Genomic DNA, 27,168 nt, shown 5'->3' on the forward strand with positions numbered 1-27,168 from the left:
TATTGATGGACATTTAGGTTGCTTCCAATTCTTGGCTATTGTAAATAGTGCTGCAATAAACATAGGGGTGCATCTGTCTTTCTCAAACTTGATTGCTGCGTTCTTAGGGTAAATTCCTAGGAGTGGAAATCCTGGGTCAATTGGTAAGTCTGTTTTGAGCATTTTGATGTACCTCCATACTGCTTTCCACAATGGTTGAACTAACTTACATTCCCACCAGCAGTGTAGGAGGGTTCCCCTTTCTCCACAGCCTCGCCAACATTTGTTGTTGTTTGTCTTTTGGATGGCAGCCATCCTTACTGGTGTAAGGTGATACCTCATTGTAGTTTTAATTTGCATTTCTCTGATAATTAGCGATGTGGAGCATCTTTTCATGTGTCTGTTGGCCATCTGTATTTCTTTTTTGGAGAACTGTCTGTTCAGTTCCTCTGCCCATTTTTTAATTGGGTTATTTGTTTTTTGTTTGTTGAGGTGTGTGAGCTCTTTATATATTCTGGACGTCAAGCGTTTATCGGATGTGTCATTTTCAAATATATTCTCCCATACTGTAGGGATCCTTCTTGTTCTATTGATGGTGTCTTTTGCTGTACAGAAGCTTTTCAGCTTAATATAGTCCCACTTACTCATTTTTGCTGTTGTTTTCCTTGCCCGGGGAGATATGTTCAAGAAGAGGTCACTCATGTTTATGTCTAAGAGGTTCTTGCGTATGTTTTCTTCCAAGAGTTTAATGGTTTCATGACTTACATTCAGGTCTTTGATCCATTTTGAGTTTACTTTTGTATATGGGGTTAGACAATGGTCCAGTTTCATTCTCCTACATGTAGCTGTCCAGTTTTGCCAGCACCACCTGTTGAAGAGACTGTCATTTCCCCATTGTATGTCCATGGCTCCTTTATCAAATATTAACTGACCATATATGTCTGGGTTAATGTCTGGATTCTCTAGTCTATTCCATTGGTCTGTGGCTCTGCTCTTGTGCCAGTACCAAATTGTCTTGATTACTATGGCTTTATAATAGAGCTTGAAGTTGGGGAGTGAGATCCCCCCTACTTTATTCTTCTTTCTCAGGATTGCTTTGGCTATTCGGGGTCTTTGGTGTTTCCATATGAATTTTTGAATTATTTGTTCCAGTTCATTGAAGAATGTTGCTGGTAGTTTCATAGGGATTGCATCAAATCTGTATATTGCTTTGGGCAGGATGGCCATTTTGACGATATTAATTCTTCCTAGCCACGAGCATGGGATGAGTTTCCATCTGTTAGTGTCCCCTTTAATTTCTCTTAAGAGTGACTTGTAGTTTTCAGAGTATAAGTCTTTCACTTCTTTGGTTAGGTTTATTCCTAGGTATTTTATTTTTTTTGATGCAATTGTGAATGGAGTTGTTTTCCTGATTTCTCTTTCTGTTGGTTCATTGTTAGTGTATAGGAAAGCCACAGATTTCTGTGTGTTGATTTTGTATCCTGCAACTTTGCTGTATTCCGATATCAGTTCTAGTAGTTTTGGGGTGGAGTCTTTAGGGTTTTTTATGTACAGTACCATGTCATCTGCAAATAGTGACAGTTTAACTTCTTCTTTACCAATCTGGATTCCTTGTATTTCTTTATTTTGTCTGATTGCCGTGGCTAGGACCTCCAGTACTATGTTAAATAACAGTGGAGAGAGTGGGCATCCCTGTCTAGTTCCCGATCTCAGAGGAAATGCTTTCAGCTTCTCGCTGTTCAATATAATGTTGGCTGTGGGTTTATCATAGATGGCCTTTATTATGTTGAGGTACTTGCCCTCTATTCCCATTTTGCTGAGAGTTTTTAACATGAATGGATGTTGAACTTTGTCAAATGCTTTTTCAGCATCTATGGAGATGATCATGTGGTTTTTGTCTTTCTTTTTGTTGATGTGGTGGATGATGTTGATGGACTTTCGAATGTTGTACCATCCTTGCATCCCTGGGATGAATCCCACTTGGTCCTGGTGTATGATCCTTTTGATATATTTTTGAATTCGGTTTGCTAATATTTTGTTGAGTATTTTTGCATCTACGTTCATCAGGGATATTGGTCTGTAGTTTTCTTTTTTGGTGGGGTCTTTGCCTGGTTTTGGTATTAGGGTGATGTTAGCTTCATAGAATGAGTTTGGGAGTATCCCCTCCTCCTCTATTTTTTGGAAAACTTTAAGGAGAATGGGTATTATGTCTTCCCTGTATGTCTGATAAAATTCCGAGGTAAATCCATCTGGCCCGGGGGTTTTGTTCTTTGGTAGTTTCTTGATTATCGCTTCAATTTCATTGCTGGTAATTGGTCTGTTTAGATTTTCTGTTTCTTCCTGGGTCAATCTTGGAAGGTTATATTTTTCTAGGAAGTTGTCCATTTCTCCTAGGTTTCCCAGCTTGTTAGCATATAGGTTTTCATAGTATTCTCCAATAATTCTTTGCATTTCCGTGGGGTCTGTCGTGATTTTTCCTTTCTCGTTTCTGATACTGTTGATTTGTGCTGACTCTCTTTTCTTCTTAATAAGTCTGGCTAGAGGCTTATCTATTTTGTTTATTTTCTCGAAGAACCAGCTCTTGGTTTCATTGATTTTTGCTATTGTTTTATTCTTCTCAATTTTATTTATTTCTTCTCTGATCTTTATTATGTCCCTCCTTCTGCTGACCTTAGGCCTCATCTGTTCTTCTTTTTCCAATTTCGATAATTGTGACATTAGACCATTCATTTGGGATTGCTCTTCCTTTTTTAAATATGCTTGGATTGCTATATACTTTCCTCTTAAGACTGCTTTTGCTGTGTCCCACAGAAGTTGGGGCTTAGTGTTGTTGTTGTCATTTGTTTCCATATATTGCTGGATCTCCATTTTGATTTGGTCATTGATCCATTGATTATCTAGGAGTGTGTTGTTAAGCCTCCATGTGTTTGTGAGCCTCTTTGCTTTCTTTGTACAGTTTATTTCTAGTTTTATGCCTTTGTGGTCGGAAAAGTTGGTTGGTAGGATTTCAATCTTTTGGAATTTTCTGAGGCTCTTTTTGTGGCCTAGTATGTGGTCTATTCTGGAGAATGTTCCATGTGCACTTGAGAAGAATGTATATCCCGCTGCTTTTGGATGTAGAGTTCTGTAGATGTCTATTAGGTCCATCTGCTCTACTGTGTTGTTCAGTGCTTCCGTGTCCTTACTTATTTTCTGCCCAGTGGATTTATCCTTTGGGGTGAGTGGTGTGTTGAAGTCTCCTAGAATGAATGCATTGCAGTCTATATCCCCCTTTAGTTCTGTTAGTATTTGTTTCACATATGCTGGTGCTCCTGTGTTGGGTGCATATATATTTAGAATGGTTATATCCTCTTGTTTGACTGAGCCCTTTATCATTATGTAGTGTCCTTCTTTATCTCTTGTTACTTTCTTTGTTTTGAAGTCTATTTTGTCTGATATTAGTACTGCAACCCCTGCTTTCTTCTCACTGTTGTTTGCTTGAAATATGTTTTTCCATCCCTTGACTTTTAGTCTGTACATGTCTTTGGGTTTGAGGTGAGTTTCTTGTAAGGAGCATATAGATGGTTCTTGCTTTTTTATCCATTCTGTTACTCTGTGTCTTTTGATTGGTGCATTCAATCCATTAACATTTAGGGTGACTATTGAAAGATATGTACTTATTGCCATTGCAGGCTTTAAAATCGTGGTTACCAAAGGTTCAAGATTAGCCTCTTTAGTATCTTACTGCCTAACTTAGCTCGCTTATTGAGCTGTTATATACACTGTCTGGAGATTCTTTTCTTCTCTCCCTTCTTGTTCCTCCTCCTCGATTCTTCATATGTTGGGTGTTTTGTGCTGTGCTCTTTTTAGGAGTGCTCCCATCTAGAGCAGTCCCTGTAAGATGTTCTGTAGAGGTGGTTTGTGGAAAGCAAATTCCCTCAGCTTTTGTTTGTCTGGGAATTGTTTAATCCCACCGTCATATTTGAATGATAGTCGTGCTGGATACAGTATCCTTGGTTCAAGGCCCTTCTGTTTCATTGTATTAAATATATCATGCCATTCTCTTCTGGCCTGTAGGGTTTCTGTTGAGAAATCTGACGTTAGCCTGATGGGTTTCCCTTTATAGGTAACCTTTTTCTCTCTAGCTGCCTTTAACACTCTTTCCTTGTCCTTGATCTTTGCCATTTTAATTATTATGTGTCTTGGTGTTGCCCTTCTTGGATCCTTTCTGTTGGGGGTTCTGTGTATTTCCGTGGTCTGTTCGATTACTTCCTCCCCCAGTGTGGGGAAGTTTTCAGCAATTATTTCTTCTAAGATACTTTCCATCTCTTTTCCTCTCTCTTCTTCTTCTGGGACCCCTATAATACGGATATTGTTCCTTTTGGATTGGTCACACAGTTCTCTTAATATTGTTTCATTCCTGGAGACCCTTTTGTCTCTCTCTATGTCAGCTTCTATGCGTTCCTGTTCTCTGATTTCAATTCCATCAATGGCCTCTTGCATTCTATCCATTCTGCTTATAAACCCTTCCAGAGTTTGTTTCATTTCTGCGATCTCCTTTCTGGCATCTGTGATCTCCTTCCGGACTTCATCCCATTTCTCTTGCGTATTTCTCTGCATCTATGTCAGCATGTTTATGATTCTTATTTTGAATTCTTTTTCAGGGAGACTGGTTAGGTCTGTCTCCTTCTCTGGTGTTGTCTCTGTGATCTTTGTCTGCCTGTAGCTTTGCCTTTTCATGGTGATAGGAATAGTCTGCAGAACTGGGACGAGTGACGGCTGGAAGGACTTCCTTTCTTGTTGGTTTGTGGCCCTCCTCTCCTGGGAGAACAGCGGCCTCTAGTGGCTTGTGCTGCGCAGCTGCGCGCAGACAGGGTTTCTGCTTCCTGCCCGGCTGCTATGGAGTTAATCTCCGCTGTTGCTGTGGGCGTGGCCTGGCTCGAGCAGCTACTCCAAAATGGTGGAGTCGCGTTGTAGCAGGAGCTGCTGGGAGGCTATTTATCTCCGTAAGGGGCCTCCTTGCTCCCTGCAGCCCAGGGGTTAGGGTGCCCAGAGATCCCGGATTCCCTACCTCTGGATTAAGTGACCCGCCCTGCCCCTTTAAGACTTCCAAAAAGCACCCGCCAAACAAAACAACGACCACCAAAAAAAAAGAAAAAAGAAAAAAAAATTTTTTTTAATTAAAAAAAAAAAAAGTTTTTAATTAAAAAAAAAAAAAAAAAAGGTGGTTGTTCGTTTTTCTTTATTCTCCAGTGCCAGCCTCAGGCCTCTGCTCACCGGTCTTTCTGCCCTGTTTCCCTAGTATTGGGGTCCCTATCCCTTTAAGACTTCCAAAAATCGCTCGCCAAAACAAAACAGCAAAAAAGCAAAAAAAAAAAGTGGTCGTGCGCTTTTCTTATGTCCTCTGTCGCCCAGCCTCCAGTGCCTGCTCACTGTTCTTGCTGCCCTGTTTTCCCAGTATCGAGGGCCCTGCACTCTGGCCCGGATGGCTGGGGCTGGGTGTTCGGCAGCCCTGGGCTCCGTCTCCCTCCCGCTCTGCCTGCTCTTCTCCCGCCGGTAGCTGGGGGGAGGGGCGCTCGGCTCCCGCGGGGCCGGGGCTTGTATCTTACCCCCTTCGCGAGGCGCTGGGTTCTCTCAGGTGCGCATGTGGTCTGGATATTGTCCTGTGTCCTCTGGTCTTTATTCTAGGAAGGGTTGTCTTTGTTATATTTTCATAGATATATGTTGTTTTGGGAGGAGATTTCCGCTGCCCTACTCACGCCGCCATCTTCCGCCCCTCCTTATACTGTATTCTTACAATAAAGCGAACTAAAAGAAAGAAAAAATGTTTTTTCAAATTGTGTCAAATCTCCAAAAACATTTCCAATACATTTACTGAAAAATAATCAAGTATAAGTGGACCATGCATTTCAAACCTGTGTTGTTCAAGGATCAACTGTACAAATCCTTGGAAGATGGAGGCTGCTTGGCATTTTCTGTGAGTGCACAATTCAGTCTGACCAGGACTCAGAGTGATGGGTAGGGGTGGTGTGTAAAAATGAAACAGGAGAGTAAAGCAGAGTCCTGGAAATATGATGACACTTTACATGCCATTTTGAAGAACTTGAGTTTTATCCTGTGGGCAATGGAGGGCCATGGTAGGTGTTTAAGTAGGGAGAAAATCATCCCCATTCAGTTTAAGAAATATCAACTTGATGCAGTTTGTGCAATAAGCTGGAAGGCAGCAAGACCGCAAGTGAAGATTTCAGTTAATGACACTGCAGTTGTTAGGGCTAGAAATAATGGGTGCCTAGAGGAAGCCAAGGGAAAAGGCAGAGCAGATTCAAGGGAGTTTAGGAGAAGGCAGAGTGAACACGTAGGGAGTGGGAGTAGGGGCAGGGAGCAACCTGGGTGGCTGCCAGGTTTCAAAGGCAGGCACACCCAGAAGGGTGGGGTCCCCATCAACTGGCACCTGATCCTGGGGTGGTGCCCAACCACAGGCTCCCTGCCTCTGGACAGAGTTAACAAAAAGCCCCCTCCTTCCCATCAACGATAGGACCTGAATGCAATTCAAGTCCACCATTATTTATTTAGTTGCCATTATATGCATGGAGCGAGGAATAGGAAATTTAACTGGATGACTGAAGTCTACATAGCAATGATGGGAGGCTGAGGTGGGCAGGGAGAAGGGAAAAGCTGTGCACACATAGCCTACCTTCAGAACCTGGCTCCTCCCCCAGTGCTGGAGGAACTTGACTTGCGACCTCCCACTCCCATAATTGGTTAAAGACTTGAATGTAAGTCATGAAACCATAAAACTCTTAGAAGACAACATAGGCAAACATCTCCTGAATATAAACATGAGCAACTTCTTCCTGAACCCATCTCCTCGAGAATGGGAAACAAAAGCAAAAATGAACTCATGGAACTACATCAAACTAAAACGTTTCTGTATGGCAAAGGACATCATCAACAAAACAAAAAGGCATCCTACAGTATGGGAGAATATATTTGTAAATGACATATCTGACAAGGGTTAACATCCAAAATATATAAAGAACTTACACACCTCAGCACCCAAAAAGCAAATAACCCAATTAACAAATGGGCAGAGGATATGAAGAGACGGTTCTCCAAAGAAGAAATTCAGATGGCCAACAGACATGAAAAGATGCTCCGCACCACTAATCATCAGGGAAATGCAAATTAAAACCACAATGAGATATCACCTCACACCAGTAAGGATGGCCATCATTGAAAAGACTAAGAACAACAAATGTTGGTGAGGGTGCGGAGAAAAGGGAACCCTCCTACACTGCTGGTGGGAATGTAAGCTAGTTCAACCATTGTGAAAAGCAATATGGAGGTTCCTCAAAAAACTAAAAATAGAAATGCCATTTGATCACAGAATCCCACTCCTTGGAATATACCCAAAGAATACAACTTCTCAGATTCAAAAAGACATATGCACCCCTATGTTTATTGCAGCACTTTTTACAATAGCCAAGATATGGAAGCAACCTAAGTATCCACCTGTAGTGAATGGATAAAGAACAGGTGGTACATATATACAATGGAATGCTATTCAGCCATAAGAAAGAAAGAAATCCCACCATTTGCAACAACATGGATGGAACTGGAGGACATTATGCTCAGTGAAATAAGCCAGGTGGAGAAAGACAAATGCCAAATGATTTCCCTCATTTGTGGAGTATTACAATGAAGCAAAACTGAAGGAACAAAGTGGCAGCAGACTCAGAGATTCCAAGAATGAACTAGTGGTTACCAAAGAGGAGGGGTGTGGGAGGGTGGGTGGTGAAGGAGGGAGAAGGGGACTGAGGGGTATTATGTTTAGTACACATGGTGTGGGGGATCACGGGGAGAACAGTGTAGCACAGAGAAGGGACATAGTGGATCTCTGGCAACTTGCTGCACTGATGGACAGTGACTGCATTGGGGTATGGGTGGGGACTTGATAATATGGGTAAATGTAGTAACCACATTGTTTTTTCATGTGAAACCTTCATAAGAGTGTATATCAATCATACCTTAATAAAAAATTTTTAAAAAACTATGGTAATGAAAGACAAGGTAGTATTGACTTAAGGATAGGCAAATAGATCACTGGTACAGAATAGAGTCCATTAATTTAATTTAATTTTGAATTCAATTGAATTGAATCCAAAAATTATTTGAAGCAATTCAAAAAGGGGAGAAAAATTTTCTAACAAGTAGTACAACAACTGAGTATCTGTGGGAGAAAAAAAAGAATGCTGCCCTCTCCCCTAACTGCACTATCATACAAAATTTAATTTGAGATACATGTAAGCCTAAATATGAAAACTAAAATTCTAAAGCTTTTAGAGGAAAACATGAATGAATATTTTTGTAACCTGAGTGTAGAGAGATGGGAGATCAGAGAACAATTTTTAGACCGGGCACAAAGAGCACTAACAATTCAATTAAAAAAACATGCAAAGGATTTGAAATAGATTTCTCCAAAGATATATGAATAGCTAATAAGACACATGAAAAGATGTCCATTATCACTAGTCATTAGAGAAATGCAAATCAAAACCACAAGGAGATATCACTTTACAGCAACTAGGATAGCTTATTAAAATAAGAAAAAAGAAAAAGGAAATAACAAGTGTTGACAATGAGGTACAGCAATTGGAACACTTGTGCATTGCTGGTGGGAATGTAAAATGGTGCGGCTGCTATGGAAAACAGTATGGAAGTTCCTCAAAAAAATTAAAAATAGATTTACACATAATCCTGCAACTGCCCATACACCAAATGAACTGAAAGCAGGGTCTTGAAGAGATATTTGTACATCCATGTACATCCATGTAAGAGCATTACTGACAAAACCAAATGGTAGAAGCAACCCAAATGTTTAATAACGGGTAAATGCATAAATAAAGTGTATTGTATATATACAATGGAATGTTATTCCACCTTTAAAAAGAACGAAATTCTGACACATGCTAAATTGTGAATGAACTTTGAGGACATTATGTTTAGTGGAATAAGCCAGTCATAAAAAAGACAAATACAATACGATTCCATTTATATGAGATACCTAGTCTTCAAATTCATAGAGATATAAAGTGGAATGGTGATTGCCAGGGTTGGGGGAGGGGAGAACAGGGAGTTATTTAGTGAGTATCGAGTTTGTTTTGCAAGGTGGAAAGAATTTTAGAAATTAATTGCATAACGATGTGAGTGTAGTGTACTTAATAATGAACTGTATATTTTTAAATGGTTAAGAAGGTAAATTTTATGTATTGTATATTTTACAATTAAAAATCAAAGTTAAAAAAAAAGAGGAAATACACTACTGCAAAACTTAAAACAAGCAAAGCACATGAGATATCACTTTATACCCATTAAGATGGCAATAATAATAATAGTAAATGGAAAATAACAAGTGTTAGAGAAAATGTGGAAAAATTGGAAACTTTATACTTTGTTAGTGGGAATGTAAAATGGTACAGCCGCTGTAGAAAACAGTTTGGGTGTTCCTCAAATAGTTAAACATAAAGTTACCAGCGATTCTACTTCTTCAGTATGTACTTAAGAGAATTGAAGACATATGCTCACGCAAAAACTTGTACACAAAAGTTCATGGCAGCATTATTCATAATAGTATCCAAAAGGGGAAACCATCCAATGTCTGTCATCTGATGAACAAATAAACAAAGGGTGGTCTCTCCATATAACTGAATATTCAGCCATAAAAAGGAATGAAGTACTGATACATGCCATAACATGGATGGACCTTGAAAACATTATGCTAAGTGAAAAAGCCAGGCACAAAAGGTCACATATTGTATGACTCGATTTATGTGAAATGTTCAGAGTAGGCAAATCCATAGAAAGGACATCAGTGGTTGACAGGGGATACAAGAGGAGACATGGGCCTGGGAATATTCCAATGTTTCTTCTTGGGGAGATAGAAGTGTTCTGCAATTATACACTGGCAGTACTTGTACAACATAGTGTACAGTGTGCTAAAAACCACTTATATGTACACTTTAAAATGGTGATTTTATAATGATTATATCTCAATAAAATGAAATGAACTTTCACTATTGGTTAAATAGATTAAAAGCACCTTCCTTTTTCTTACCTAAGAAAGACGTTGAAAGAATAATTAAATAATGGGATGGAATTGTGGTAGCTGCATTTTTCAGTGAAAACAAGAAACTTATTTTTCTTATAGTCCAGATAAAATGTTTGAGTTATGTATACAACATAAGTAATAAATTTGCAATTTTGCATTTACAAAATTCCCCCCTTTGTTTAATGGTGTTTCTCACCCTTTCTCCTAATTTCGGAAGTGAAAACTTGCTTGAAATCTTCCTGAGTTTGCTAATAACTACACGGTTACTTTGTACCATCTCCCAACTGCTCTCAATCTTCAAAAGTGGGAAGTAATGGAGATTTGTAGATAAAGTGCAGAGCAGCCACTAGAGGGCACTGTGTCCCCTCTGGAGTGAAGTCAAGATTTTTCTGTGCAGGAATACTTTTTTAGTTTCTTAACTAAAGTTCACACAGTGAAGTCCAGAGATATATTTATCCACCGGGTCAAATCATACATTAGCTGGGTGGCCTTAGGAAAGTCCTTTAGCCTCTTAGGGTTTCAGCTTCACATATGCAAATGTGGGGGTTTGGCTATAGGATTTCCAAGCTCCAAGCTCTACATTTCCTACCTCGTACTGTGTTAAAACCAGAATGACATCTGCGAACCGAGTAAGAATTGTTACCTGTTTTATTTTACTGCTTTCTCCAAGTCATTTAAACCAATTCCTTTTCCTACCTTCCCTATTTCTATTTTACCAGCCAACCAACTTAGAGATACTTCTGACCTTTTCTTCCTAAGCACCCTTTATTGATAACTTATATAACACAATATATAAACACTCTCAGAACAGTTACCAAGTTTTATTAATTATTTTACATTTTGATTTTTCACAACAAACAAGGCTTGTGTTATTATCTCCAATGTACCTGGTGATGAAATTGAGGCCTGGCAGAGTTCAGTGAAGTTTCCATAGTAATACAGCTAGTGAGTTACAGGACTTGGCCTTCCGACTCCACAGCCTGTATTCTTCATAACCATATTCCCTGTCAATGCGAAGACACAGGTTTTGTGGGGACTGGAGCATCCACTTTCATGCTGGCAGGATCAGTTCTCTATATTGCTGTCACAAATTACCACAAATTTAGTTGCTTAAAACAACACGTTTATTCTCTTTTAGTTCTGTAGGTCAGAAGTCCAACACAGGCCTTACTAGGCTAAAATCAAGGTGTCAGGAGGGCTGTGCTCCCTTCCGGAGGCTCTCCAGCGGCACGTCCCCTTGCCCTTCCTGCCCCCTCCAGGCCATCCGCACTCTTTGGCTGGTGTCCTTTCCTCCTGCGAGGCCACCAGCAGCCTGTCAAACCCTCCTCACACTTTGTCACTCTGACCTCTCTGCCTCCCTCTTCCTCTCTGAAGGACTCTTAACTACTTGGGCCCGACAATCTAGGTAATCTCCCTGTTTTAAGGTCAGTTGACTGACTAATTTAATCCCGTCTGCAACCTAAATTCCCCTTTGTCAAGTAATATAACATATTCCCAGTTCCAAGGATTAGGACATGGACATGGCAAGGAGGAGGGGAAGTGCTTATTCCAACTACCACATTGGTCCTCTTTAAAAATATAAAGTTATAGGATGCTCCCCTCTGGAGCGTGCCCACACTCCCTCCTTGAGCGTGTACTTTAACTTTATTAAACTACTCTTGACTTGCACCTGTTCCACCTGCTTGTGAAGTCTTTCTAGATCAAAGTCAAGAACCCTCTCATAGGCTTCACCTAGCGCACAGGGAAACCTCTCCGGATTGGATTGCCCAGCAACAGTGTGTATTGGCCTTATCATATTCAAGTATTGCTTTTGCAAATGTAGAATTCTAAACAAACAGTCCTCTTCACTGCCTTCAAAAAAAAAAGGAATATAAAGTTATAATTACAAAATTAGATATGATCCTATGGACACATACGGTCATTAAATTCATGGAAAACGTGTTTCTCCATATTCATTTATATGAGGTAAACTCATATGATATGAAGTTAAACATTTTAAAGTATGCATTTCAGTGGTATTGTTGTACAGCTGTCACCTATATATGAGCTCAAAATCATTTTGATTTCCCCAAAAGCAAACTCCATACCCATTAAGCAGTCACTCCCTTTTCTCTTACTCCCCAGCCCCTGGCAACCACTAAACTACTTTTTGTCTCCACAGATGTACCTGGGGTGGATATGGATTCACATAATTTGGAACCTTTGTGTCTGGCTTCTTTTACTTAATATTTTCAAGGCTCATTCACATTGTAGCATGTATCTCCACTCTATTCTTTTATATTCCCAAGTAATATTTTATTGTAGGGCTGCACCACATTTGTTCATTCATATGTTCAGTGATGGAGGTTGACCTGTTTCCAACTTTTTGCTATAGTGAATTGTGTTGCTATGGATATTCCTGTACAAGTATTTGTTTGAATACTGTTTCAATTCTTTGGGTATATACTTAGAAGTAGAATTGCTAGGTCATACAGTTATTCTATATTTAACTTTTTGACAAACTGCCAGATGCTTTCCATGTTGGCTACACCATTTTATACCCCCACTAGCAATGTACAAGGTTTCAAGAAATTTCTCCATATTCTTGCCAATACTTATTTTCTTTAAAAAAATATTATAGCTATCCCATTGGGTGTGAAGTAGCATTTTTTCTTTTTTTTACATTATCAGGTAAGTGCTTGAATTTCAGAGATGCCAGGAGGTAATCTACTATAAAATTTGAATTAGTCATTTGTTGTAAATTGAAGAGTTTTTATAATTAAGGTATCATTGATATACAATCCTTTTTTTTTATAAAAAGCACACCTATTTACTTTCTTTTTTTAATTAAGGTATTGTTGCTATACACTCTTATGAAGGTTCCACATGAAAAAACAATGTGGTTACTTACATTTACCCATATTATCAAGTCCCTACACATACCCCAATGCAGTCACTGTCCATCAGTGTAAGACGCCACAGATTCACTGTTTGTCTTCTCTGCACTACACTGTATTCCCCGTGACCCCTCACACCATGTGTACTAAACATAATACCCCTCAATTCACTTCTCCCTCCCTCCTGACCTGCCCTCCCATACCCCTCCCCTTTGGTAACCGCTAGTCCCTTCTTGGAGTCTGTGAGTCTGGTCCTGTTTTGTTCCTTCAGTTTTGCTTCATTGTTATAATCCACAAATGAGGGAAATCATTTGGCACTTGTCTTTCTCTGCCTGGCTTATTTCACTGAGCATAATATCCTCCAGCTCCATCTACGTTGCTGCAAATGGTAGAATTTGCTTATTTTTTATGGCCTAATAGTATTCCATTGTGCATATGTACCACCTGTTCTTTATCCATTCATCTACTGATAGACACTTAGGTTGCTTCCATATCTTGGCTATTGTAAATAGTGCTGCAGTAAACATAGGGGTGCATATGTCTTTTTGAATCTGAGAAGTTGTATTCTTTGGGTAAATTCCAAGGAGTGGGATTCCCAAGTCAAATGGTATTTCTATTTTTAGTTTTTTGAGGAACCTCCATATTGCTTTCCACAATGGTTGAACTAGCTTACATTCCCACCAGAAGTGTAAGAAGGTTCATCTTTCTCCGCATCCTCACCAGAATTTGTTGTTCTTAGTCTTTGCAATGCTGGCCATCCTTACTGGTATGAGGTGATATATCATTGTGGTTTTAATCTGCAATTCCCTGATGATTAGTAATATGGAGCATTCCTTTGTAAGTGATCTTATTTCTCTCTCTGGCTCCTTTTAATAGTCTGTCCTTATCTTTGTTCTTTGCCATTTTAATTATTATGTGTCTTGGTGTTGTCTTCCTTGGGTCCCTTATGTTGGGAGATCTGTGCACCTCCATGGCCTGAGAGACTATCTCCTTCCCCATATTGGGGAAGTTTTCAGCAATTACCTCCTCAAAGATATTTTCTACCCCTTTTTCTCTCTTCTTCTTCTTCTGGTACCCCTATAATATGAATATTGTTCCATTTGGATTTAGTGACATAGTTCTCTCAATATTCTTTCATTCTTAGAGATCCTTTTTTCTCACTGTGCCTCAGCTTCTTTGTATTTCTCTTCTCTAATTTCTATTTAATTTATCATCTCCTCCACCGTATCTAATCTGCTTTTAAAACCTTCCATTGTATGTTTCATTTCTGATACTCTGTTCCATAATAATTGGATCTCTGACTGGAATTCATTACTAAGTTCTTGAATATTTTTCTGTACCTCCATGAGCATGTTTATGATTTTTATTTTGAAATCTCTTTTAGGAATATTCATGAGTTTGCTTTCATTTGACTCTTAATCTGGGGTATGTATGATTTTGCTTTGAATCAGGTTCCTTTGACGTTTCATATTTGTATGTGGCGCCCTCTAGTGCCCAGAAGCTTTACTCTCTGGAGCTGCTCAGCCCCTGGAGCAATGTTGGCGGTCACAGGGGAGCGGTATTCGTGCCTCGGGGGAGGAAAGAGCTGTTTCCTGCTTCCCGGCTGCTTTGCCTGTCTCCACTGCCAGAACCAGTGGGCCAAGCACACAGGTATAAGCCTCTATGGTTTGCGTTTGTAGGTGCTGTAGGTGGGGCTTCCCTCTGGCTGGCCTGATGCCAGGGCAGGGTTTGCTGGTTTGTGAGCCAGGTGCAGGCTGGCTGGGTGGAAGGCACAGCATGCTGCATATCACGGAGGGGGGCGTTAGAGCTGTGTACCCAGCCAGGGGGCTGGAGCACCTGAAGATCATGAAAGTTCCCAACCTGCTGTGCAGAGTGCACTCAGACAATTTTGTCTACCTGTCCTTTCTCCTGAGCAGTAAGCTCTGTGCAATCCTTGTACCTTTGCCAGCCTTCTCACTGTTAGGAAGTCTCTCATACTGCCTGCCTTTCTTTTGTCTCAGAACAGCCAGATATGGATCCCTGTTTTCCATAAGTGGCTGGAATCTCAGTCTCTCCAGGTATTCTTAGATTTCCAACCCCCCTATTCATCAGAGCACTATGCAATATAGGTTTGTGCTCCCAGAGCACATCTCCAGAGCTAGGTGTTCAGCAGTCCCAGGCCCACACTCCATACCCACTCTATTTCTCTTCCTCCCACTGGTGAGCTGGGGCAGGGGAAGGGTTTGGGTACTGCCAGGCCATGGCTTTGGTACGTTACCCTGTTCCGTGAGGTCTATTCTTTTCTCCAGGTGTATGCAGTCTGGCACAGCCCTCTTTCCTGTTGCTCTTTCAAGATTAGTTGTATTATTTTTTTGTATTATATGTGATTTTAGGAGGAGGCCTCTGTCTCACCTCCCACACCACCATCTTTAATCCTCTCACCTAATATACAATCTTATGAAGGTTTCACATGAGTAACGTTGTGGTTTCAACATTCACACATATTATTAAGTCCCCCCACCCCATCCATTGCAATCACTCCATCAGTGTAGCAACATGATATAGCGTCATTAGTGAAGTGGTCTCATGGTTTTGATTTATTTGCAGTTCTCCAATGACTAGTATCATTAGAGCTGTGTATCTTGTCATATAGTTGCTGGCCATTTATGAATCTTCTTTGGAAAATACTCAAGTCCTTTGCTCATTGTTTAACTCAGTTGTCTTTTTGTTGTGGGTTGTAAGCATTTTTTATATCCTAGATATTAAACCCTCATTTACAAATATTTCCTCTCACTCTGAAGGTTGCCTTTCAGTTTCTTGATAATATCCTTTGATGCACAGAAGCTTTCAGTTTTGATGAAATCCGACTTACTTGCTCTTTCTTTTTTTGCTCCTCTTTTGATATCACTTATGTTTTACCCTAAGAGCTCTGTTCAGCTCTTACATTTAGGTTGTTGGTTAATCCTTTTTGAGTTAATTTTTGTATATGGTTTAAGACAGAATACACATTCATTCTTTTACATATGGATATCTAGTCCCAGTGCCATTGTTGAAGAGACTTTTCTTTTCCCACTGAATGATCTTGGCACCTTTTCTGAAAATCAACTGGCCATAGATTAATAAGTTTATTTCTGGATTCTCAATTCTATTCTATTTGCCAATATTTTTATCCTTAAAGCAGTACCACACTGTTCTGATCAGAGTAGCTTTGTGGTAAGTTTTGTAATAAAGAAGTGTGAGTCCTCCAAATTTGTTCTTTTTCAATATCATTTTGACTATTTGGGATCTTGTGCAACTCCATGTGAATCTGAAAATCATCTTTCCCACCTCTGCAGAAGGGGCTTTTGGAGTTAGTAGGGGTTACTTTGAATCTGTAGATCATGCTGGATAGTTCTGCCATCTTAACAATATTAAGTCTTCTAATCCACGGACATGGATGTCTTTCTCTTTATTTGGGTCTTCTTTAATTTCCTTCAGTAACATTTTATAATATTCAGTGTTTAAGTGTCTAACTTTGTGTAGTAAGGAATTTAGCCTCATCAAAAGGAGGTCTGGCTGGTGTCCAAGCTCCAGGGAGGTGACTCCTAACCCTTGCAATTTCCCAAGTGAAAGAATTGTCTCTGTCACATGAAAAGATGCTCCACATCGCTAGTTATCAGAGAAATGCAAATTAAAACCACAATGAGATATCACCTCACACCAGTAAGGATGGCTACCATCCAAAAGACAGACAGCAACAAATGTTGGCGAGGCTGTGGAGAAAGGGGAACCCTCCTACACTGCTGGTGGGAATGTAAATTAGTTCAACCATTCTGGAAAGCAGTATGGAGGTTCCTCAAAATGCTCAAAATAGATTTACTTTTGACCCAGGAATTCCACTCCTAGGAATTTACCCTAAGAATGCAGCACTCCAGTTTGAAAAAGACAGATGCACCCCTATGTTTATTGCAGCACTATTTACAATAGCCAAGAATTGGAAGCAACCTAAGTGTCCATCAGTAGATGAATGGATAAAGAAGATGTGGTACATATACACAATGGAATATTATTCAGCCATAAGAAGAAAACAAATCCTACCATTTGCAACAACATGGATGGAGCTAGAGGGTATTATGCTCAGTGAAATAAGCCAAGCGGAGAAAGAGAAATACCAAATGATTTCACTCATCTGTGGAGTATAAGAACAAAGGAAAAACTAAAGGAACAAAACAGCAGCAGAATCACAGAATCCAAGAATGGACTAACAGGTACCAAAGGGAAAGGGACTGGGGAGGATGGGTGGGTAGGGAGGGATAAAGGGGGCAAAGAAGAAAGGGGGTATTATGATTAGCATGCATAATGTGGGGGGTGGGAGAAAGGGGAGGGCTGTGCAACACAAAGAAGACAAGTAGTGATTCTACAACATTTTGCTATGCTGATGGACAGTAACTGTAATGGGGCTTGTGGGGGGGACTTGGTATAGGGGAGAGCCTAGTAAACATAATATTCTTCATGTAATTGTAGATTAATTTGTGTCTCATATCGAAAATTACTGAGTATCATAATTCTTCCAAGTGGTAAAGATACCTCAAGACAAATGCTGGGCATAGAAGCCACAGGGCATAAATCTGCAAAGAAGTAAAAAGCTAACCTTTTCTAAGAATATTGCTTCTCTCTCTCTTACCAACTTTACGTTTCCCTGTATGGCCCCGGAAGATGACTGGTTAGCCAGAGATGGGTAAGATTCCTCAAGGGAGGAACAACCTAAGACAGGCACAGTCGCAGGGGGACTATCAGGTGAGAAATTGGGGATCAACAGAGGTGAGGCTTAGAACTTCACCCCCCACTGTTTTGAGAGAAATCTTCTGCATCCGTGGATGTTTTGTTGCCCTTGTCTACCTTGGATTAATACTTAGTCTATAGGCACAGACCTGATCATCTACATTTGCCCTCTTACAGCACTAAATTATGTTTTCTATCTTTATCTTGCATCTACCTACCACTTCAGCCTTTTATTAAAAAATAATAATAATAATAATAATAAGGGAGAAATGTGGGATTCACATATAAATCAAGTATAAAAAAAATTGTCTTTGTAACTCATAGTGGGTCCCTCAGACCAACCCTGATAGTTTATGCTAATGAGGTGTCTCACGATGGGCACCTTTATATTTCATGTTAATGAAATGCCTCAGGGTGGCAGCTGGCAATGCGAGACCAAACGTGATTGGAGACTTAGGACTTTGTTTCACAAAACAGTTCAACTTTGGGAAGGAGGGGTGGGCTGGAGATTTGATTTCAGGCACTTAGGCAATGATACAGGCCAAGTAATGAAGACACAGTAAAATGCTGGCTGGACACCAGGGTTAAGTTGCCTTCCATGGCAGTTAAAACTCTGAGCATTGTCACACATCACAACTGGGAGGAGGTAGCACCATCTAGGACTCCACAGGGAGGAGACAGCCAGAACATAGAGTTTGGAACCTCCCAGTCTTCCGGATTGCACGCTATGCTACTCTTCCCTTACCTGACTTCAGTGTGTCTGTTGGGGCCAAGGGAAGGCCCTCCCCACCTCACCCCCACAAGATGTGCCACATTGGCAGGCACAGTATTTGGAGCTGAAAATAGTCAAGGCCCAGAAGACTCAGAAGAAACGTTGACCTTACCCCTAACTGCATTAAGAGGATTTAGATGGAGGACCTGGTCCAGGCCCAGAACTAACACCATAGATAACTCCATCACAGTATATGAACAAGGCAAAGAGGACAAGGAGGAATTCAGCAAAGCCTGTTTGTTAAAATCCCAGTGTCCCATTGTTTCTGTGGGACCCCATAAACACTTCTTTACCAAGCATTTACTCTTCACATTCTTATATATTGCTTTCCTTCCCTTTGAAACTGCAGAGCCCTACCCTTTCTCCCTTAGTTAAGGATGCCATATACATATATATATATAATTTTGCCTGACTGTCTTTGGAATCTCATGTCTGTGTGGATTCCCCATATACCCATAATTAAATTCGATTTTCTCCTGTTAATGTCTCATACCAATTTGATTCTTAGATCAGCTAGAGGAACCTTGAAGAATAGAGGAAAATTTTTCCTCCTCAACATATCTCTTCCCTCAAATAAACATGATTGTGAGTGTAATAGCTTTCAGTGAGTCCTCTTATTCTGTCTAGCAAGTTATTGAGCCTGAGGGTGGTTGTGGGAATCCCAAGATTTGTGTCCAGATGGGACCCTGAACTTGCACTTGGTTTCCTAAAGTAAGGGCAGTTTTGTGGGCTCTGTTTCTTCAGATTATACAGTTGCCTAAACTGTTTGCAACCTCTGTAGGTCTATGCCTAGGTATTTTATTCTTGGGGCTGCTGTTGTAAATGGACTCATTCTCTTACTTTCCATTTCTATTTATTTGTTTTAAACCAATACTTATTCAGCACTTGGTATATGCTACACTGTGAGCCAAAGCTTCATAAACACTAAATTTATTTGCATAACAACCTGAAGTAGGTACTTTGCTTTTTGGAAACTTGGCAGTCTGACTCCTAAGTCCGTATTGTGAGCCCACCAGACTGCTGCCTTATAAGCCTTCTTTCAGAAGGTTCCTGGGGATCACTTTACACTATTCTTTCCACTCTGCTTATAAAATCGCCCCTGAACCAGAGTCTTCCACTGGGTCTCCCTGACCCAGCCAGCTGCCATCCACCCCAAATGCTGCTGCCACCCTACCGATCCCAAGCACCGCTGTGTAGGGTGCTGCTTGCCCACTGAGCTGGAGCCCCTTCCTTCCCTAAATCTATCAAAGGGAAAAAAGCAGTTATTGCTCATAAGCAGTACTTCACCATGGATTCTACCCTCTCTACTGACACGTTGAACTGTTACTAAAAACTCTGCTATTAAACAGGCAGAATGGGTGAAGGGGATGCACATGGGATCTTTATAACCTGATTTCTCAATTCCCACTTCACCCCCAATCTCAGGTTCTTCATCTGCAAAACAGAAATTGAAGTCCTGCCTCACAGGGTTGTAGTGAGAATTAAGTGTGTGTGTGTCTGTGTGTGTTTGTGTGTGTGTGTGTGTGTGGTGGGGGTGGGGGTGGGGTGCAGTAAGTGGTGGGACAGGGTCCTGGCATGCAGCAAATGCTCAACAAACGTTAGCACATTTGTCTCCTTGAGGAATTTTTAATTTCTTGGAAGACAGGGTCTTGACTTAAAATTTTTGGTACTTCTTAAAAGCCTAGATTATTTAATGATTTCAACAGATACACTTCAGTAGCTGGACTTGCTCAAGAATCTACAACGGCTGTAAATACAAAATCAGGCTCTAGAGTCTGACTTCAGATGTTGGCCACTGCTAGCTCTGTAGCCTCTGGAAAACTGTTCAACCTCTCTGAGCCTCAGGTCCTTAGTTGTAAAGTTCATAGTACCTACTTCAAAATGTTAATACTATCCACCTCACAGGGTCCTGTGGATTCAAGTGAAGCGCTTAGCATATAATCAATCTGCCCGCCCCACCCCCGGAAAATTTATCTGTAATTACGACCTTTCCCAAATGTTCAGTGTCTATAAAAATCTGGCCTCTGCGTTCTCATTTCTTCGTTTCCAACAAACACACCCTCCCCCTTGGGAACAGTCTGGCCACTCTGACCTGCTCTTCTTTCCCAACTTATGTGTTTAATAATATGTACCATTCATCAAAGAGCCCAGGTAAATTCCCTAATTTCGCTTATCAACATTAGTTAAGCACCTGCGAGGTCGGTTCTGTTACTGGTGCCACTTAGAGAACAGGAAACAGGCCCTGAAGGTTCGAGTGCCTTCCCCGAGGTCGCTGAACTCAAGCGGCGGGGCCACAGCGCGCGCTCCCAACCGCCGGCCCCGGGGCCCCTTCCCCGCTGCCCGGGCCCGAGGCGCGCCCGCGTCCGTTCAAACCCTGCCCAGTGCCTCCTCTTCTGGTCGCTTCCCGACTCCTCCGCGCGCCCATCGCCCCGACACCTGAGTCCGGCCCCTGGGGGCCCGTTCGCCGCGCTCTGTGGCTTCTCTGTTTTCTCCGCCAGAGGCCGAGGCGAGGCCGACGCCGGGGTCCCGCGCGCGGGGCCTGCAGGGAGGCGGGAAACGCGGGGCGCCGGCAGAGGGCGCCCGGAGCTGCGCGCGGGCCGGACCGCACGGAGGGGCGGGGGCGAGCGCCTGCCGGGCCGGGCGGGGTATAAGGCCGCGGCGCCCCCCGCGCGGAGCGCTGCCTGCAGAGCAGCTACGGCGTGGGGTTTGCCACGCGCCCAGGGGAGCTGCGCCCGCGCCGCCGCGTTCCGGACACGCAGGAGCCGCGCGCCGCGCATAACGGTTAGTGGGGTGACGGCCGGCGGGGTGCGGGGCGGCTTCCCTGGCGGGTGGGAAGGGGCCCCGGGGGAGCGGAGGCCTTGGTGTCCGCGGGGCGGAGGTGCCCGATACGGTCACCGCAGAGCCGGGAGCGGCCGGGGACGGCGGCTCGGGCAGGTGTGCTGACCGCCGCCTGCGGCAGAGGCATGAGGTCGCGGTGACCCGGGGAAAATCGCTTCATCTCCACCCGCGGTGCTTTTGATTTGGAAGAATGACCTGAGCTGTAAAGTCAGAGGATTGATTAACCTCAAGCCCTGGGCCAGACTGTGCAAGGACGAGCGGTGCTTCTGGAGGGACGGTATTTTGTCTGAGTTGTGCTGTGCCGCCTGTAACCTTCTAGTCTCTAAAGTCTTATCTGTTCCTCTTCTTAAATTTATCCTGACAAACTGAATGCTCCCCGATCCTTGGTTCTCCGTGACTTTGCTCTGTCTGTTGAAATTACTTTTGTTCCTCAAATCCTGGTTTTTCCTGTTCCCTATTGTGTTCTCTGTCTTCCCCCCTCCCTCCCTCTCTCTTCCTCGCTTTCTTTCTGTATTATGTGAACCTTTACTATAGTTACGCTGTTTTTGCCTACTTTCTCTCCTAGTGTAAGTTTAAGTTCCCTCTGGCGAGTTTCCTCGTTAAAGTAGTGACTATCTTTGCAGTCCCGGTAACACAGTTAAATGGAACAGTGTAATTTGGGCAACTGTGGGGGTAATTACCCTGACCTGTGGAGTACTGTTTTCTCGTGGATCCATTCACCTCAGTTGCTTTATTTCAGTTACCCCGAAACTGTGTCTGAAGAAACCCACTCTAAAGTGCAGGCCTTTGTCATGCCAATTCCAGTACCCCCTAGATGTTGGTGTCTCAGATTTGGGGTGCTGGCTCTGCACATGCACCTGTTTGCCTCCCTCTGTGATTGCACCATGCTGATGTTTGTAGTTTGTCTTGTAGAAGGCAGGAAATGGAAGGACAGCAGATTAACAGTTTACTTTTTGTTTTTTTCAGAATAGTGAAATAGATTGTTGAAGTTACAGGAAGTATGAAAGAAGTGATTTTTATCTGAATGAAAATACATTTTAGGATTTATGTTATTAGCATATAAAAAGTCAAGTTTAACCTATGATTATGTTTTGAGTAACAAAGTTTCCTTTTTGATACTTCTTTAGTATCCAAAAATTCCCTTTAAAACGACTTTGCAAGGAGCCACTTATGTGTGCTTTGTGTAAGTAATAATAATGCTAGACAAACAATACTGAATTTATTAGCCTTTTGTGGATTATCTGGTCCTCTACAAAAACAAAATAACTTTATTCCTTCAGTGAAGTAATGGGCTCAGACACATAGGGGCTATAATGATGTTCAGACCCATTCACGGACTATTAAACAGTTGTTTATAGAGGAAAGAACTAAGAGGAGACAAATTTAAGGGTCTCAAACTTGGGATGAAAACTTCCAGAATGATGAATAAACCTTTGAAATAAAATATTAATTTGTGGTCTTTAGTCATCAAAACTTGATATATTTTTATGTAATACTATTAAAACTATGATGCTAATTATGTGAGGAGTTCAACTCGTACATTTTTATTTTCAAGAAAATTAAAAACAACCTGCTCTGCTCAATTCCTCTTTGTGACTGATTTTCTCAAGTTGGCCTCAAAACAACTGGGTGTGAAGAGGGTGCTAGTGGAGGTTTCGTAGCATTTTTATTCAGTAGGAGTAATGAAGATGACCATAACCCTGACTGGTATGAGACAATATCTCATCATGATTTGATTTGCATTTCCCTGATGATTAGTGATGTTGAACATCTTTTCATGTGTCTGTTGGCCATCTGTATGTCTTCTGTGGAAAAACATCTACTCGGGTCCTCTATCCCTTTTTAATCAGATGATTTCAGATTTTTTTGGTGTTAAGTTGTATGAGTTTTTTATATATTTTGGATATTAGCTCTTTAGCAGATATATCATTTGCAAATATATTCTCCCATAGAGTAGGTTACCTTTTAGTTTTATTGGTTTCCTTCGCTGTGCAGAAGATTTTTAATTTGATGTAGTTCCACATGTTTTTTGCTTTTGTTTTCTTCGCCTGGGGAGACCTATCTAGGTAAAAATTACTAATGCTGATATTTAAGAGTTTACTGCCTCTGTTTTCTTCTAGGAGTCTTATGGTTTCATGTCTTATATTTAGGTCTTTCATCCATTTTGAGGTTTTTTTTGTATATGGTGTAAGACAATGATCCAGTTTCATTCTTTTGTATGTAGCTGTCTAGTTGTTGCAACACTATTAATTGAAGAGACTGTCTTTTTTCCCATTGTATGCTCCTATTTCCTTTGTCATATATTAATTGACCATATAGGTGTGGGTTTATTTCTGGGCTTTCTATTCTGTTCCATTGATTTATGAATCTATTCTTGTGCCAGTACCAGCTGTTTTGATTACTATAGTTTTGTAGTATAGTTTGAAATCAGGAAATATGATACCTCCAGCTTTGTTCTACAAGATCACTTTTAAAATTATATTTGAAATGTATAGATTGGTTAGAATGTGAGCTAATTAAACATTGACTTCTGTAGAAGGTTAGTATTTATATTAAAGACTAAGAAATATAATGATAAAAAATAAGATTGCTGTCACTGACCTGTATAGTATTGACACTGCACAACACCACTCCGTGCAGTGCTAAGGTGGCTGGAATGGGCATGGCTACATACATACTGATGGAGGGTAAATCTTCACATAAAATAGAAGTTAGTTTAAGAAAATCAAAGGGGAGCTTAATATCTCTAAAGTTGACTGGTAAATCTGCTCTCAACCTCTCCCCTGCTAGTAATTCATAATCACATTATGTTTCCTTTTCTATGTTCTTCAGTAATGTTAAGGGACTTAAGAAGAAATGGGAAAATATTTGATTTAAAACTTCTGATACTGGGTTCATTTTGCAGATTTTATGTGTATTAATCAGCTATCATTATGAATCTGTTAAGTCAGAAAATAGAAAAAGAATACCTTAATTTAAATATAAGAAGCTCGATGAAAGGCAAACTTTACTGTGATAATGTCCCAGTTCATTAAAAGAGAATCTTACATTTGGAATGATCTTTTCTTTTGGAAATTGCCATATATCTCATGAAGTTCTTCCCAATACTTTTAAGTCAGCCTATAAATTCTAGAAAACATAGAAACTGGGTATTACAAACTACATTTTTGGGAAAGTAGAGAAATTATAAAGGAAATATTAAATTGTGAATCTTCTATAGTGTACTTGTGAGCTTTGCATGCAGATAAGCCAAATGAATATTTGGTTATCTTAGGTAATGTGGAAAATTACTGATATCTATTATTAAAACATGTATGCTTATAAATATGAAGAAATGATACTACATTTACTGAAAAGGATTTTGGTTCAAGTAATGGTGAATTTTTAACTTCAAGCCTATAAAAATTTTGGACAATACAATGACTGACATTTTCTGTGGTATTCACAGAAAACAACATGGAAAAGCATTTCAGTTATTTGAAACATGAATGTAATTATGGGAGTGCTTTGTTATTGACCTACTTGTTATGTACTATTTTATTTCAAGATTTTTAAATTTGAACTGCATTTGAGAATTCATCTTTACTTACAATGTCACCGTCAAGTAAAGGTCCAGTTGAACACACACCCCCAGATGGAGGCTGGGGGTGGGCGGTACTCGTTGGAGCTTTCATTTCTGTCGGCTTCTCTTTTGCTTTTGGCAAATCTATTACTGTATTTTACAAAGAAATTGAAGAAATATTTCATGCCAGTGCCAGCGAGGTGTCATGGCTGTCGTCCATCATGTTTGCTTTCAAGTATGCTGGAGGTAAGCATCCACGAAGACCTGCTCTTTTAACTTTCAATAAGCGACGAAAGTTCTGCATTGAGTACTTTGTTCTTAATGGCTTTATAGTGAAATCTTAGAAATGTTACATCTTGAAACTATGTAATTAGAATCATATCTTCTATTCCCTTTAACAATCAAGGCTACATAGCAACTAGCAACTGTGTTTTTGTTAGGTCAGTTCTAATACTAAAACAGATGTCACTGTAAAGGATAACATTTAAAAATCGTTTTGTGTTGGTTGCTGATATACAGAAAACCAATTATGTTTGTATGTTAATTATATATCCTGTAGCCTTGCTAAATTCTTGTTATCTCCAATAGTTGATGGTAGATTCATTTCAAAGTTTTTAGACAGACAAACAAGCGTATCTTCTGCAAATACTGATAGTTTCGTTTCTTCCTCTCCCTACATCTTCTTTCCCCCGTCTTACTGCGCTGACTTGGACCTCCAGTATAATGCTGAAGAAAAGTGGTGATGGTAGGCATTCAATTTGTTTTGTAGTTCTGTTTCAGTTTTGTTGTTCTCTTTGAGAAACAAATTACATTTCAGGTAGTTTGTAAATATGTTCCAAAGTCAGAAGTTTGATCAGACTTGCTCACACATCTAATTCATGTGTGTTTGCTCTAGATGACCATCTAAAAAATTTAAAACAGGCACACTAGTTACGTATATATTCATAATATCCCAGTTACATGAAGAATCCTGTAAACACTTACGATCAGAGTATTTGTAGCCTATTCTACCTTAAAAGAGATAAAGACTTTCATACTTTAGTTAAAATCCATCCAATGAATTCTAGCTGTACCTAGAAAAATATAGAAGATGTACAATCAATGCTGTGTCTTTCCCATTACAAAAAGGTGTGGTTCTGAGATGAAGATAGTGTATTCCGTACTGCTGTCTTCTGTTTTATATGTTTATTTAGTGGGATGGGGTATTTATGTCTTGACATCCTTTCATGTCAGTTAAGACCTGGCAAGATGTGGATGTGAGGGGTGGGCTTCTCCTCTACATTAAGTTGCTTGTTCTCTCCTAGGTCTTTTCAGCAGTATCCTAGTGAATAAATATGGCAGTCATCCAGTCATGATTGTTGGCAGCTGCCTGTCAGGCTGTGGCATGATTGCAGCCTCCTTCTGTAACACTGTGCAGGGACATTACTTGTGCATTGGACTCATTGGAGGTGAGTTGCTACTGACGTGTTTTCAAGCATTAGTTTTTTTTTTTTGGACTGTTTCTAGAATTCACCTGCCAATGTTTCTAAGAAATGAAAGATCTTTGTTAGAAGAATTACCAGATAACTATATTTAGGAGCTGTAGATATGTTAATTTAATGGTAACAAAAAAGCGTATGTCTTTAAAGAAAGTTCTGGCACTTTGGGATGATTATCTTTTATTGAATAAATAGATTAAAAGAGAGTTTTCTTTTATTTATTTATTTTGTCCTTGGAATATAGGTAAAGGGGATATGACAAGTTCTTAAAAGGGTGCTCCTCAGCTATTCCCATTAATTTACCCCTTTGACCCAAGAAGAAATTGGCTCAAATTAAAGTAAGAGAGAATGTCAGCTTCAAAGCAGGAATTTTCTGGTAGAGAAGCCAAATACATTTTCAAGGAATTGAGGGCACACACAACACTGCCCTGCCCTTTCTAATAGCTAAATTAAGACAAAGAAATGGTTGAGTATAAAGAATGTAGATCACCAATAGCTCTACAATTCAGAGAAAACCACCATTAATATTTTGATTATATCTACACATACATTTTTCTACACACACACTAATAATTTTTTTGAACAAGAAGGGATGAGATTATGTATTGTTTGTAGCCAGTTTTTTTTGACTTACTAATACATCATGTGCATAGTTCCCCTACTAAGTAAATATACTTTAGCAGTTATTACGTTTCCATTGGATGGATATACTGTAGCTTATTTCACCATTCTCTGATTGAAGGGCATGTATGTGGTTTATAATTCTCACCATTAATAAACAGTATTTATATGATAATGTGTCTATATATCTTTGTGAAAATGGCAGTTTCCTTAGG

At 40.4% G+C, this 27,168-nt stretch overlaps 1 protein-coding gene across 3 annotated transcripts in view; it reads left to right on the plus strand.

Annotated features, from left to right (window-relative positions):
- Nucleotides 1-27,168, plus strand: part of LOC130683389 (monocarboxylate transporter 1-like) — an 88,204-nt gene that overhangs the window by 53,849 nt on the left and 7,187 nt on the right. The window contains exons 1-4 of one of the 3 annotated variants that reach the window (XM_057500529.1): nucleotides 21,112-21,235; nucleotides 24,840-25,100; nucleotides 25,574-25,599; nucleotides 26,159-26,302. In XM_057500529.1, the coding sequence (XP_057356512.1) occupies nucleotides 25,060-25,100; nucleotides 25,574-25,599; nucleotides 26,159-26,302 (211 nt within the window). In that variant the 5' untranslated portion in view covers nucleotides 21,112-21,235; nucleotides 24,840-25,059. Of the gene's footprint in view, nucleotides 1-21,111; nucleotides 21,236-22,852; nucleotides 23,000-24,839; nucleotides 25,101-25,573; nucleotides 25,600-26,158; nucleotides 26,303-27,168 lie in introns of those variants that run through there. The other 2 variants (XM_057500531.1, XM_057500530.1) reach the window with 2 other exon arrangements.

This window comes from Manis pentadactyla, chromosome 4 (assembly GCF_030020395.1).
Source record: "Manis pentadactyla isolate mManPen7 chromosome 4, mManPen7.hap1, whole genome shotgun sequence".
Lineage (NCBI taxonomy): Eukaryota > Metazoa > Chordata > Mammalia > Pholidota > Manidae > Manis > Manis pentadactyla.